Below are 13481 nucleotides of genomic sequence, written 5' to 3'. Positions count from 1 at the left end.
TGGGAGAACCTAGTATACCAGATATTAAGGCATACTACAACACCACAGCAATAAAAAGAATACAATATTGTTTTAAGATCAGACCAGTAAGACAGAATAAAAAGCTTGGAGACATATACCTTAAATTAAAACAGAAAGACAGTTGTTTAATAGACAATTTTGAGAAAACTAGATCCCTATACGGAGAAAAACAAAACTGGATGCTCACTTAGCATCACTTTCAAGGATGGAATCCAAACAAATAAACATAAACATAAATAAACATAAAACTAAGATTATAAAGTTAGAAGAAATGTGACTTGAGGCAAGAACAATTAAAACAAAACTTCAAAGACATAAAACTACAAAGGATATAGGAGAGTTGAACATATAATCAACTAATTCAACCTAACTAAAATTCTACAGAACACTCAACAGCAGCAGAATACACAATCTTTTCAAGTGAATATGGAACATTTATCAATATAGATCACGTGCTGGACCACAGAACAAGCCAAAATAAATTTAAAAGGATTCAAATCATACAAAGTGTGTTTTCTAGCCACAGTGAAATTAAATTATAGATAAAAAACAAAGATATCTTTGGGTGCCTGGGTGGCTCAGAGGGTTAAGCATCTGCCTTCAGCTCAGGTCATGATCCTAGGGTCCTGGGATCGAGCCCCACATCGGGCTCCCTGCTCCGTGGGGAGTCTGCTTTTCCCTCAGCCTCTGCCTCTTCCTCTCCCTGCTTGTGCTCTCTCTTTCTTTCTCTCCCTCAAATAAATAAATAAAATCTTTAATAAAAAAACAAAGATACCCGGAAAAATCCCCATATATTTAGAAAATTAAAAGCATATAAAATTAAGTCAGGAAACAACAGATGTTGAGAAGGATGCAGAGAAAGGGGAACCTTTTTACACTGTTGGTGGGAATGCAAGCTGGTGCAGCCACTCTGGAAAAAACAGTATGGAGGTTCCTTCAAAAAGTTGAAAATAGAGCTACCCTATGACCCGGCAATTGCACTGCTAGGTATTTAACCCAAAGATACAAATATAATGATCCAAAGGGGCACCTGCACCCCAATGTTTACAGCAGCAATGTCCACAATAGCCAAACTATGGAAAGAGCCCAGATGTCCATCAACAGATGAATGGATAAAGAAGATGTGGTATATATATATACAACGGAATATTACTCAGCCATCAAAAAAATGAAATCTTGCCATTTGCAATGACGTGGATGGAACTAGAGGGTATTATGCTAAGCGAAATAAGTCAATCAGAGAAAGACAAGTATCATATGATCTCACTGATATGAGGAATTTGAGAAACAAGACAGAGGATCATAGGGGAAGGGAGGGAAAAATGAAACAAGACAAAACCAGAGAGGGAGACAACCATCAGAGACTCTTAATCTCAGGAAACAAACTGAGGGTTACTGGACTGGAGGGGAGTGGGAGGGATAGGGTGGCTGGGTGATGGACATTGGGGAGGGTATGTGCTATGGTGAGTGCTGTGAATTGTGCAAGACTGATGAATCACAGACCTGTACCTCTGAAACAATACATTATATGTTAATAAAAAAAAAAAGGAAAAGAATCACAAGAGAGGGATTGAGAGTGTTGGAAAAGAAAGTGAGGAGAAAATGAAAGAAATTTACTCTGCTACAATGATATCCCTTTTATGGGAATACAGAAACAGTAAATTCTCTAAGATTCCCAAAAACCTGAATAGCAACAATAAAAGCTTCAGACTTTCAATCATATGAATGAGGAATTATTTTTTTAAATAGATATTTTTTTTAAAGATTTTATTTATTTATTTGAGATAGAGAGAGAAGGAGAGATAGAAAGCACGAGAGGGAAGAGGGTCAGAGGGAGAAGCAGACTCCCCGCTGAACAGGAAGCCCGATGCGGGACCCGATCCCGGGACTCCAGGATCATGACCTGAGCCGAAGGCAGTCGCCCAACCAACTGAGCCACCCAGGCGCCCCGAATGAGGAATTATTTAGAAGGAGTCTTTCCTGGTATCCCTGGGACAACTTAAAATTCCATCTACTGACTCATTTGACAATTATTTACTACCTACTGTGTGCCAGGTCCTATTCATAAGGCCAGTAATTTTCCCAATAGCCACTCATCATCTCCATTTCCTGGTCCTACCTGCTGGGGCTTCCACCTTCATTGCTGTTGCAGAGGAACCATTAGTGATTCCCCAAGGGCCTAAACTGGATTCTTCTACTTTCCCTCCTTCTTCAACATACTCCACAATACCAGTGATCCTCTGCTTCATTACTTGTGCCTGAAGCATTCGTGCCTGAAGTTGTTTGAAGGCTTCATGAAATGCCATTTCCATTCGAATATCATTGTTTTGAATTTCATAGTACAAACCTAAAGAAAGATGCTGCAATAAATGTGACTGGTTTTCCACCATTATAAACTGAAGAACTGCAACATTTCACTTCTATTTCCCATATTTTTACCAAAGTTTAAGAACTATATGATGAGTCATTAAAGAATGAAAAGAGAAAGGGAGAATCTTATAATGGAAGAAAACACATTCATATTCCAGGAAAATACCATACCAAGTAAAGTCCAGGCTACAACATTAGTTGGTTCCAAGCAAGTAGCATCCTCAAAGAAAATTTCTGCCTGCTCATAGTTCTCCATCAGGACAGCCAGGACACCACACAGCAACAAGCTGAGAAGAGACCACCAACATGATTAATAACATGGTCCCATGTCACAGTCATGGAACCAAGACAATTTCATATAGAAGCTTATCTGCTCCCACTCATTCTTCAACTCCCTTCCACCCATACCTTTGGATATGATTCTGGTTGAGGGAAAGGGCTTTCTGAAAACACTCCTGTGCTTTGATGTTGTCCTCAGTTAGGAGGCAGAAGGCACCGTAGTCCAGCCAGTGTTCCAGGTTCTGGGGCTCACGGACCAACCTCTATCACATGAAGCATCAGGAGGACCAAGGTTATTGTAACACTAGGTCATAATTTTTATACATATAACACCATAAATACTATAAGTTGTATGAAAGTAGAAACTGTCATTTTTTTTTTATTTACCACTGAATTCTGAATGTCTAGAACAGTCACTATTCTGGCTCATAGTATATGAATAAATACTTATTGGAATAATTTTAAAATTAAATCTTTAAGTCATTGCTTCTTAGTGTCGATGTTATGGTCACCGGAAGCTCCTCTAATTACGTGGAAACCTAGATTCATTGTATAGTTCATTTTAAAGAGTCACATATAATAATTTCTGGCATAGTCTTGAGATAGCAAATATAAGTTTAAGTACAAATATGTAAAACAAGCATCTCATAATGAGTGAAAACTACAAAACATTGCTGAAAGAAATTAAAGATGACATAAACAAATGGAAACACATCTCATGTACATGGATTGAAAGACTTATTATTATTAAAATGTCAATACTGCCCAAAGCAATTTACAGATTCAATACAATCTCTATCAAAATCTACAAATGGCCAAAATGCATGGGAAAAGATGCTCAACATCACTAATCATCAGGGAATCAAACCACAGTGAAATACCACCTCACACCCATTAGGAGAGCCACCGTCAACAAAATAAAAAATGTTCATAGAAGCATTACTCATAACAGCTAGAAAGTACAAGCAACCCAAGTGCCCACTGACAGATGAATGGATAAGCAAAATGTGGTCTATTCATACAATGGAATATTATTCAGCCTTAAAAAGGAAGAAAATGCTGACACATGCTACAACATGGATGGACCCTGAGGACACAAGCAAAGTGAAATAAGCCAGTCACAAAAGGACAGAACATATTTATATAGACTAAGGTTTTGAAGTTGTTGTAGTCTAAATGTTCCTCTGTCAATTAATTTAGAATTTGGAACATATTTTCCTACTTAAAAAGTATAAATGTGAAAAGATGTTCAAAATCACCAGTCATTAGAAAAATGCAAAATAAGACCACAATGAGATACCCCTTTACACCCTTTAGAATGGCTATAATTTTTAAAAAGATGTATAATAATAAGAATTAGTGAGGGACACTTGGGTAGCTCAGTCGGTTAAGTGTCTGCCTTCAGCTCAGGTCATGATCCCAGGGTCCTGGGATCGAGTCCCACATCAGGCTCCCTGCCCCACAGGAAGCCTGCTCTCCCTCTCCCACTCCTGCTGCTTGTGCTTCTGCTCTCGCTGTCTCTCTCTCTGTCAAATAAATAAATAAAATCTTAAAAAAAAGAATTATTGAGAATATGGAAAAAATGAAACCCTCATTTATTGCTGGTGGGAATGTAAAATAGTATAACCTCTTGGAAAACAGTTGGGCATTTCCTCAAAAAGTTAAGCCTAGAGTTACCGTATGACCCAGCAATTCCACTCCTAGGTATATACCCAAGAGAACTAAAAATATAGGTCCATACAAAACTTAAACACTTTATTTATGAATGTTCATAGCAGCATTATCCACAATAGCCAAAAAGTAGAAATCCATCAAATACCCACACCTGATGAACAAATAAACAAATTGTGCTATATCTATACAATGGAATGTTATTGAGCCATAAAAAGGAATAAAATACTAATACATACTAGGACATGAATGACTTTTAAAAACATTATGCTAAATGAAAGAAGGTAGTCACAAAAGAACACATATTGTATGATTCTATTTATACATGTATGTTATACATTTATACTATATGTTAACATAGTGTTATATTCATTTTAGGTACACAATAATTCAACAATTTATACCAGTACTCAGTGCTCATCATGATTAAGTGTACTCTCCAACCGCTTTATCTATTTCACCCATCCCCCCACCCACCTCCCTTCTGGCAACCACCAGTTTGTCCTCTTTATTTAAGACCTTGTTTTTTTGTCTTTTTTTCTTTGTTCTTCTGTTTTGTTTCTTAAGCTCCACGTGTGAATGAAATCATATAGACTTGTCTTTCTCTGTCTGACTTACTTCACTTAGCCTTATACCCTCTAGGTCCATCCATATTGTTGCAAATGGCAAGAGCTTATTCTTTTTTATGGCTGAATATATATATATACCACACTTTCTTTACTCATTTATCGGTGGACACTTGGGTTGCTTTTATATCTTGGCTATTGTAAATGTTGCAATAAACATAGAAGTGTATATATCTTTTCAAATTAGTGTTTTCATTTTCGCTGGTGATACTGCATTTATATAAACTGTCTACAACAGGCAAATCTATATATAAAGTAAACTAGTGGTTGCCTCAGGCTGGTGGTAAAGAGGAATGAGAAGTGATTGCTAATGGGCACAAGGTTTCTTTTTGGGGTAGTACAAACGCTCTAAAATTAGATTGTAGTATTACTATGAACCTAAAACTGCTCTTTAAAAAGTCTATTAAAAATTAGGGGCACCTGGCTGGCTCAGTGGAGGAACATTTGACTCTTGATCTTGGGGTCATGAGTTCAAGCCCCATGTTGGGTATAGAGATTAATAAAAATTTTTGTAAGGGTGCCTGGGTGGCTCAGTCATTTGAGTGTCTGCCTTAGATCAGGTCATGATCCCAGGGTCCTGGGATCAAGCCCCGTGTCAGGCTCCCTGGGAGCCTGCCTTTCCCTCTGCCCCTCTCCCCACTCATGTTCTCTCTTGCTATCTCTCTCTGTCTCTCAAATGAATAAATATTTTTTAAAAATGTTTTTGTAAAAATTAGATTGTGGTGATGGTTGCACAATTCTGTAAGTGAACTAAATACCACTGTTCACTTTATATTCATTTTTTGTTGAAGTATAGTTGACATACAATATTATATTTTTTTAAAGATTTTTTATTTTTTATTTGACAGAGAGAGAGTATAAGCAGGGGGAGCGGCAGGCAGAGGGAGAGGGAGAGGGAGAAGCAAGCTCCCCACTCAGCAGGGAGCCCGATGCAGGGCTTGATCCCAGGACGCCGGGATCATGACCTGAGCCAAAGGCAGATGCTTAACCGTCTGAGCCACCCAGGCGCCCACAATATTGTATTTTTTTCAGATGTACAACATAGTAATTTGACAATTATATGCATCACAAAATCACAAAACTACACTCACCACAAGTGTAGTTACCATCTGTCACCATACAAAATTATTATATATTCCTTATGCTATACTTCTCATATTTATTTATTTATTTTATAACTGGAAGTTTGTACCTCTTCATCCCCTTCACCTATTTTGACCATTCCTCCACCCCCACACAACTCAACACCAAAAAAACAAATAATACAATTGAAAATGGATAGAGAGGAGCGCCTGGGTGGCTCAGCTGGTTAAGCATCTGCCTTCTGCTCTGGTCATGATCCCAGAGTCCTGGCATCTGCAGAGCAGAGAGCCTACTTCTCCCTCTCCCTCTGCCCTCCCTCCCCCAGCTTGTGTGCTCTCTCTCTCTCAAATAAATAAAATAAAATCTTTAAAAACAATGGGCATAGGCGTCGGCAGCCATATATACAATGGAATATTACTTAGACATCAGAAAGGATGAATATCCAACTTTTACATCAATGTGGATGGGACTGGAGGAGATTATGCTAAGTGAAATAAGTCAAGCAGAGAAAGTCAATTATCATATGGTTTCACTTATTTGTGGAACATAAGGAATAGCAGGGAGGACATTAGGAGAAGGAAGGGAAAAATGGGGGGGTGGAATCAGAGGGAGAGATGAACCATGAGAGACTATGGACTCCTGGAAACAAACTGAGGGTTTTAGAGGGGAGGGGGGTGGGGGGATGGATTAGCCCAGTGATGGGTATTAAGGAGGGTACATATTGCATGGAGCACTGGGTGTTATACACAAACAATGAATCATGGAACACTACATCAAAAACAAATGATGTACTATATGGTGACTAACATAATATAATTAAAAAAAAACAATTCTGAAACTATGTTTGGATTTCATCAATTTGAAACTTAAGAAATTAAAGTCTGGGGGCACCTTGGTGGCTCAGTTGTTAAGCATCTGCCTTCAGCTCAGGTCATGATCCCAGGGTCCTGGGATCGAGCCCCGCATCGGGCTCCAGGCTCAGTGGGGAGTCTGCTTCTCCCTCTCTCACTCCCCCTGCTTGTGTCCCCTCTCTTGCTGTGTCTCTCTCTGTCAAATGAATGGATAAAATCATTAAAAAAAAAGAACAAAGAAATTAAAGTCTGACTCTGGAAAAAAATTAAAAAATAAAAAATAAATAAAAACAATGGACAGAGGACCTGAATAGACATTTTTTGAAAAAAGACATACAGGTGTCCAGCAGACACACGAAAATATACTCAACATCACTAATTATGAGGGAAATGCTAATCAAAACCACCATGAGGTATCACTTCACACCAGTTAGAATAGCTAGTATCGAACAGACGAGAAATAACAAGTGTTGATGAGGATGTAGAGAAAAAGGAACCCTTGTGCACTGTTGGTGGGAATGTAAATTGGTACAGCCACTGTGGAAAACAGTATAGAGGTTCCTCAGAAAATTAAAAATAGAAATACCGTACAACCCAGTAATTCCACTTCTGGGCATTACTCAAAGAAAACCAAAACAGTAATTTGAAAAAATATGCACCACTATGTTTATCGAAACATCATTTACAATAGCCAAGATATGGAAGCAACCTAAGTATCCATTGACAGATGAATGGTATAAAGAAAATGTGGTATACATATGCAATGGAATATTATTGAGCCATAAAAAAGAATGACATCTAGGGGCGACTGGGTGGCTCAGTCGTTAAGTGTCTGCCTTCAGCCCAGGTCATGGTCCCAGGGTCCTGGGATTGAGCCCCACATGAGGCTCTCTGCTCAGTGGGGAGCCTGCTTCTCCCTCTCCCACTCCCTCTGCTCATGTTCCTGCTCTCACTATCTCTCTCTCTCTGTCAAATAAATAAATAAAATCTTAAAAAAAAAAGAATGACATCTTGCCATTTACAACAACATAGGTGGACCTAGAAGGTAATATGCTAAGTGAAATAAGTCAGACAGTAAAAGATGAATACCACATTATTTCATTTATATGTGGAAACTAAAAAACAAAACAAACAAACAACAACAAAAAAACCAGACAGGGACTCATAAATATAGAAAACTGGTGGTTGCCAAAGGAAGGAGTAGAAGGATGGGCAAAATAGGTGAAGGGGATTAAGATGTACAAACTGCCAGTTTTAAAATAAGTCACAGGGATGAGAAGTACAGCATAGGGAATATTGTCAATAATACTGTAATAACTGGTATGGTGACAGATACAAAGTATGCTTATTGTGGTAAGCATTTCATAACATATATAATTGTCAAATCACTATACCTGAAACTAATACAATATATAGTGTATTAAACTATACTTCAATTAAAAAAAAGAATGTTATATAAATGACATTATACGGTACATAACCTTTTGACAGTGGCTTCTTTCACTCAGTATAATGCCTTTGAGATTCATTCAAGTTGCTGTATTAGTAGTTCATTTCTTTTCTTGCTGAATAGTATTTCATTATATGGATAAACCATAGTTTGTTCATTTATTCACCCTTCAAAGAACATTTGAGTTGTTTCTGGTTTGAGCAATTATGAATAGAGTTGCTATAAGCATTCATGTACATAAGATTATACTTCTTTAAGGTAAATACCCAGGAGTAGGTCATATGGTAAATGGGTAAGAAACTGCCAAACTATTTTTCAGAGTTGCTTTATCATTATGCACTTCCTCCAGCAAAGTGTGAGCGTTCCAGTTCCTTTGTATCCTCACCAGCACCTCATATTGTCACCATTTTTCATTTTAGTAATTCTAATCAATTGTAGTAGCACCTTATTGTGGTTTGAATTTGCCTTCCCTAAAGGCTAATGATATTGAATATTTTTTCATGTTCTTATTTATCATATTTATGTCCTCTTTAGTGAAATACCTGTTCAAATCATTTGCCCATTTTTATTTAGTTGTTTTTCTATTGTTGAATCTTGGGAGTTCTTTTTTTTTCTTTTTTAAATTTTATTATGTTATGTTAGTCACCATACAATACATCACTAGTTTTTTATGTGGTGATCCACGATCCATTGTTGTCGTATAACAGCCAGTGCTCCATGCAGTACGTGCCCTCCTTAATACCCATCACTGGGCTAACCCATCCCCCTCCTTCCCCTCCAAAGTGGCTGTACCAACTTGCATTCCCACCAACAGTGTAAGAGGGTTCCCCTTTCTCCACAACCTCTCCAACATTTGTTGTTTCTTTCCCTATCCATTTTTGCCATTCTGACTGGTGTAAGGTGGTATCTCAGTGTGGTTTTGATTTGAATTTCCCTGATGGCTAATGATGATGAACATTTTTTCATGTGTCTGTTAGCCATTTGTATGTCTTCTTCAGAGAAGTGTCTTTTCATGTCTTCTGCCCATTTTTTTGACTTGATTATTTGGTTTTTGGGTGTTGAGTTTGAGAAGTTCTTTATAGATCTTGGATCCCAGCCCTTTATCTGTAGTGTCATTTGCAAATATCTTCTCCCATTCTGTGGGTTGCCTCTTTGTTCTGTTGACTGTTTCCTTTGCTGTGCAGAAGCTTTTTATCTTGATGAAGTCCCAAAAGTTCATTTTTGCTTTTGTTTCACTAGCTTTTGGAGATGTATCTTGAAAGAAGTTGCTGTGGCCAATGTCAAAGAGGTTACTGCCTATGTTCTCCTCTAGGATTTTTTCCATTGCATATTTTTTCCTGCTTTGTCGAAAATTATTTGACCATAGAGTTGAGGGTCCATATCTGGGCTCTCCATTCTGTTCCATTGGTCTATATGTCTGTTTTTATGCCAGTACCATGCTGTCTTGGTGATCACTGCTTTGTAATATAGCTTGAAATTGGGCAAGTGATCAAAAACCTCCCAAAAAACAAGAGTCCACGGCCTGATGGATTCCCTGGAGAATTCTACCAAACATTCAAAGAAGAAATAATACCTATTCTACTGAAGCTGTTTCAAAAAACAGAAACAGAAGGAAAGCTTCCAGACTCATTCTATGAGGTCAGCATTACCTTAATCCCCAAACCAGCCAACAACCCCATCAAAAAGGAGAATTTCACACCTATATCCCTGATGAGTATGGATTCCAAAATCCTCAACAAAATCCTAGATAATAGGATCCAACAATACATTAAAAGGATCATCCACCATGACCAAGTGGGATTTATCCCCAGGATGCAAGGGTGGTTGGTTCAACATTCGCAAATCAATCAATGTGAAAGAACACATTAATAAGAGGAGAGAGAAGTACCATATGGTCCTCTCAATTGATACAGAAAAAGCATTTGACAAAATGCAGCATCCTTTCCTGATTAAAACTCTTCAGAGCATAGGGATAGAGGGAACATTCCTCAAGTTCATAAAATCCATCTATGAAAAACCCACAGCGAATATCATCTTCAGTGGGGAAAAGCTGAGAGCCTTTCCCTTAAGATCAGGAACACGACAAGGATGCCAGTATTGTTCAACATAGTACTAGAAGTCCTAGCCACAGCAATCAGACAACAAAAAGAAATAAAAGGTATTCAAATTGGCAAAGAAGAAGTCAAACTCTCTCTTTTCGCAGATGACATGATACTTTATGTGGAAAACCCAAAAGACTCCACCCCCAAATTACTAGAACTCATACAGCAATTCAGTAATGTGGCAGGATACAAAATCAATGCACAGAAAACAGTTGCTTTCTTATACACTAAATGTAACTGTAGAAAGAGAAATTAGAGAAACAATTCCATTTACAATAGCACCAAAAACCATAAGATACCTTGGAATAAACCTAATCAAAGAGGTAAAGGATCTATACTCTAGGAACTACAGAACACTCATGAAAGAAATTGAAGAAGACACAAAAAGATGGAAAAACATTCCATGCTCATGGATCGGAAGAATTAACATTGTTAAAATGTCTATGCTACCCAGAGCAATCTATACCTTCAAGGCCATCCCCATCAAAATTCCAATGACATTTTTCAAAGTGCTGGAACAAACAATCCTAAAATTTGTATGGAAAAAGAAAAGACCCCGAACTGCCAAGGAAATGTTGAAAAAGAAAAACAAACCTGGGGGAATCTTGGGAGTTCTTAATATTCTGGATACAAATCCTTTGTCATTTATGTTTTGCAGATATTTTTTCCTAGTCCATACCTTTTCTTTTCTTTCTCTTAATAGTATCTTTTACAGAGCACACATTTTTAATTTTTTTTCCAATAAAAATTAGAAGGAGTTTTAATTTCCAAGTCCTTTGAGAAAGCAAAACTAATGCAACACAAATTGAAAGATCTAATTAATAAATTTAACAACAAGCCAAAGTAATTTTGCACATAAATTAACCCATTTATTATAGGCTATCAATGTTTCATATGGTGGAGCTTCTACTGGTCTTTCAACTCCTTCAGTCATCTGATGGCAGAATTTACTGTGAGGGCAGAAGTGGTGTTGTAGGTCCAGGCACTATCAGCGACGGTTTTCATGCAGGAGCCGCAATGCCAGATCCCCACAGATCATCTTTTCATCTTGGTTTTGCCACGGAAGGAGCAAGGATACTTGGCATGCTGGCTTATTTCAATCTTCTTCACCATTTTCCTGAGGGAGGCACCATAACGGTCCTGTATTTTCACCCATGATTCTGACCTTCTTGGTGCATTTAGCCATGTTTCCCACAAACTAGGTCTGAGCCCAGAGAGCACACATTTTTAATTTTGATGAAGTTCAATTTATCCTATTTTTCTTTTATGATCATGCTTTTGTGTCATGTTCAAGAACTCTTTACCTAAACTCCAGGTCATGAAGACTTTCTCCTTTGTTTTCTTCTAAAATTTTTATAGTTTTATGTTTTACATTCAGATCTATGGTTCATTTTAAGTTGATTTTTTTTTTAAGTAGGCTCCACACCCAGCCTGGAGCCCAGCATGGGGCTTGAATTCACGACACTGAGATCAAGACCTGACCAAGATCAAGAGTTGGATGCTCAACCAACTGAGTCACCGACGTGCCCCTTAAGTTGATTTTTTATACAGTGTTTGAGGTTTAAGTCAAAGTTTTTTGTTTTGGGGAGTTTTTTTTTTTTTTTTTGCATATGGATGACCAACAGTTCTAATACCATTTTTTTTTTAAAAGACTGGCTTTTCTCTATTGAATTTCCTTTATACCTCTGTCAAAAATATAATGGTCTTATTTATGTGGACCTATTTTTAGACTCTATTTTATTGACTTATGTGTCTATCCTTTTGTCAGTCCTGTTGGGTTTTAAATAATTAAAAACTATTTGTTATACCCATATTATACAAATAATAGTAACAACTATCCCTGGGAAGACATTTAATTACCTCTTCGTAATACACTGCTGCCATTTCAAAGTTCTCATTTACTTCTGCTTCAAATGCAAAGAGTCGAAGCTGTTCACTGCTTGTATAAATGGTTGAAACAGCGCCTTGGATATCATCTGGCATGGTCTTGTCAACATCAAGATGTTAAACAAAACAAAGCAATTACAAGTAGAGAGTCTTATAAGAATAAACTAGACGTGAGACCCCAGTTATGAGGTTGAAAATGCTATTGGGGTTTCTTATAGTCTTGCCAATATAGTGAGAGTGAGAATGAACCAAGAGAGAAATATCAAGGGTATCAAGAAATATCAAGAAAGAGAAGTTCAGGTATCTGAATACCAACAATCTAAGCTCACAGAAGTAAGTAAAAATTAATTTGAGCAGAACTGTTCTCCTCAACCTTCAGGGAAGTCAAAATCTCTAAGTAAGCCTCCTTCTACCTCAAACAACTTCCTATATTTTCTCTAGTGTACGGGACAAATATTATCATTTTTAGGTGCCATGACATGAAGAAGGTTAGCAAGCACTAGCGAGAGTCTTCAAACATCAAAAAAAACCAGGAGATTAAGGGTGAAGCTTTGGAAGTTGTTTCTGTACTTTTAGCGAGATATGTAAGCAAATCCCAAAAAGGACACATTTTAGAAATAGCCAGAAAGGTAGGAGAAAACCCAGAAAAATATTATACCCTATGTACCCATTCAGGAAAGCAGTTCTGGTATAATAAGTAATCTCCTGGATCAGAAGCTATTGCCAAGGAAGATTGCCCTAAATTCTTTAATTAGAAGTAAAAAAATTATCAGTAACATTAACAAGTAGAGTTGTTAAGGGATGTAGAGAGTAAAGCTAAATTTGACATGGGCCAAAGAGAGCTCCTGATCATGGATTAATGCCTCTGTTGTTATTTTTAATTTTGATGATCTTGACCTCCAAATCTGTCCAGCAACACACTTCATTGCCCAAACCAGAAATACTCTACCTCTAATATCCCACTCCCAGAATCTGCGTTACAAGCCTTCAGTGTTTTTGTCACTTTATCCCCTGAAAACTGCTCTCTGATTTCATTTCCTTCATTTCCAATATGCCTACCTTTCCCAATGGGTAAGCCTGGACCTCATGACCACCCACTCATACTACTCTCCCATCAGCACACTCAGGTTCCAGGCATCCT

The 13481-nt window shown here is 37.6% G+C and overlaps 1 protein-coding gene across 1 annotated transcript in view; it reads right to left on the bottom strand.

Moving 5' to 3' along the window:
• The window catches only part of CFAP70 (cilia and flagella associated protein 70), a 102214-nt gene that overhangs the window by 20716 nt on the left and 68017 nt on the right, over positions 1 to 13481 (bottom strand). The window contains exons 16-19 of the mRNA XM_028109739.2: positions 12314 to 12439; positions 2800 to 2933; positions 2563 to 2678; positions 2141 to 2368 (exon numbers count right to left, since the gene is read on the bottom strand). Of these exons, the coding sequence (XP_027965540.1) occupies positions 2141 to 2368; positions 2563 to 2678; positions 2800 to 2933; positions 12314 to 12439 (604 nt within the window). The remainder of the gene's footprint in view (positions 1 to 2140; positions 2369 to 2562; positions 2679 to 2799; positions 2934 to 12313; positions 12440 to 13481) is intronic.

This window comes from Eumetopias jubatus, unplaced genomic scaffold, assembly GCF_037043125.1.
Source record: "Eumetopias jubatus isolate StellerSeaLion01/CBP00866 unplaced genomic scaffold, mEumJub1_p1.0 scaffold_17, whole genome shotgun sequence".
In the NCBI taxonomy this organism is placed as follows: Eukaryota; Metazoa; Chordata; class Mammalia; order Carnivora; family Otariidae; genus Eumetopias; species Eumetopias jubatus.
Note: the sequence above shows the minus strand (reverse complement) of the source record. Positions and strands in the feature narration are given on the sequence as shown.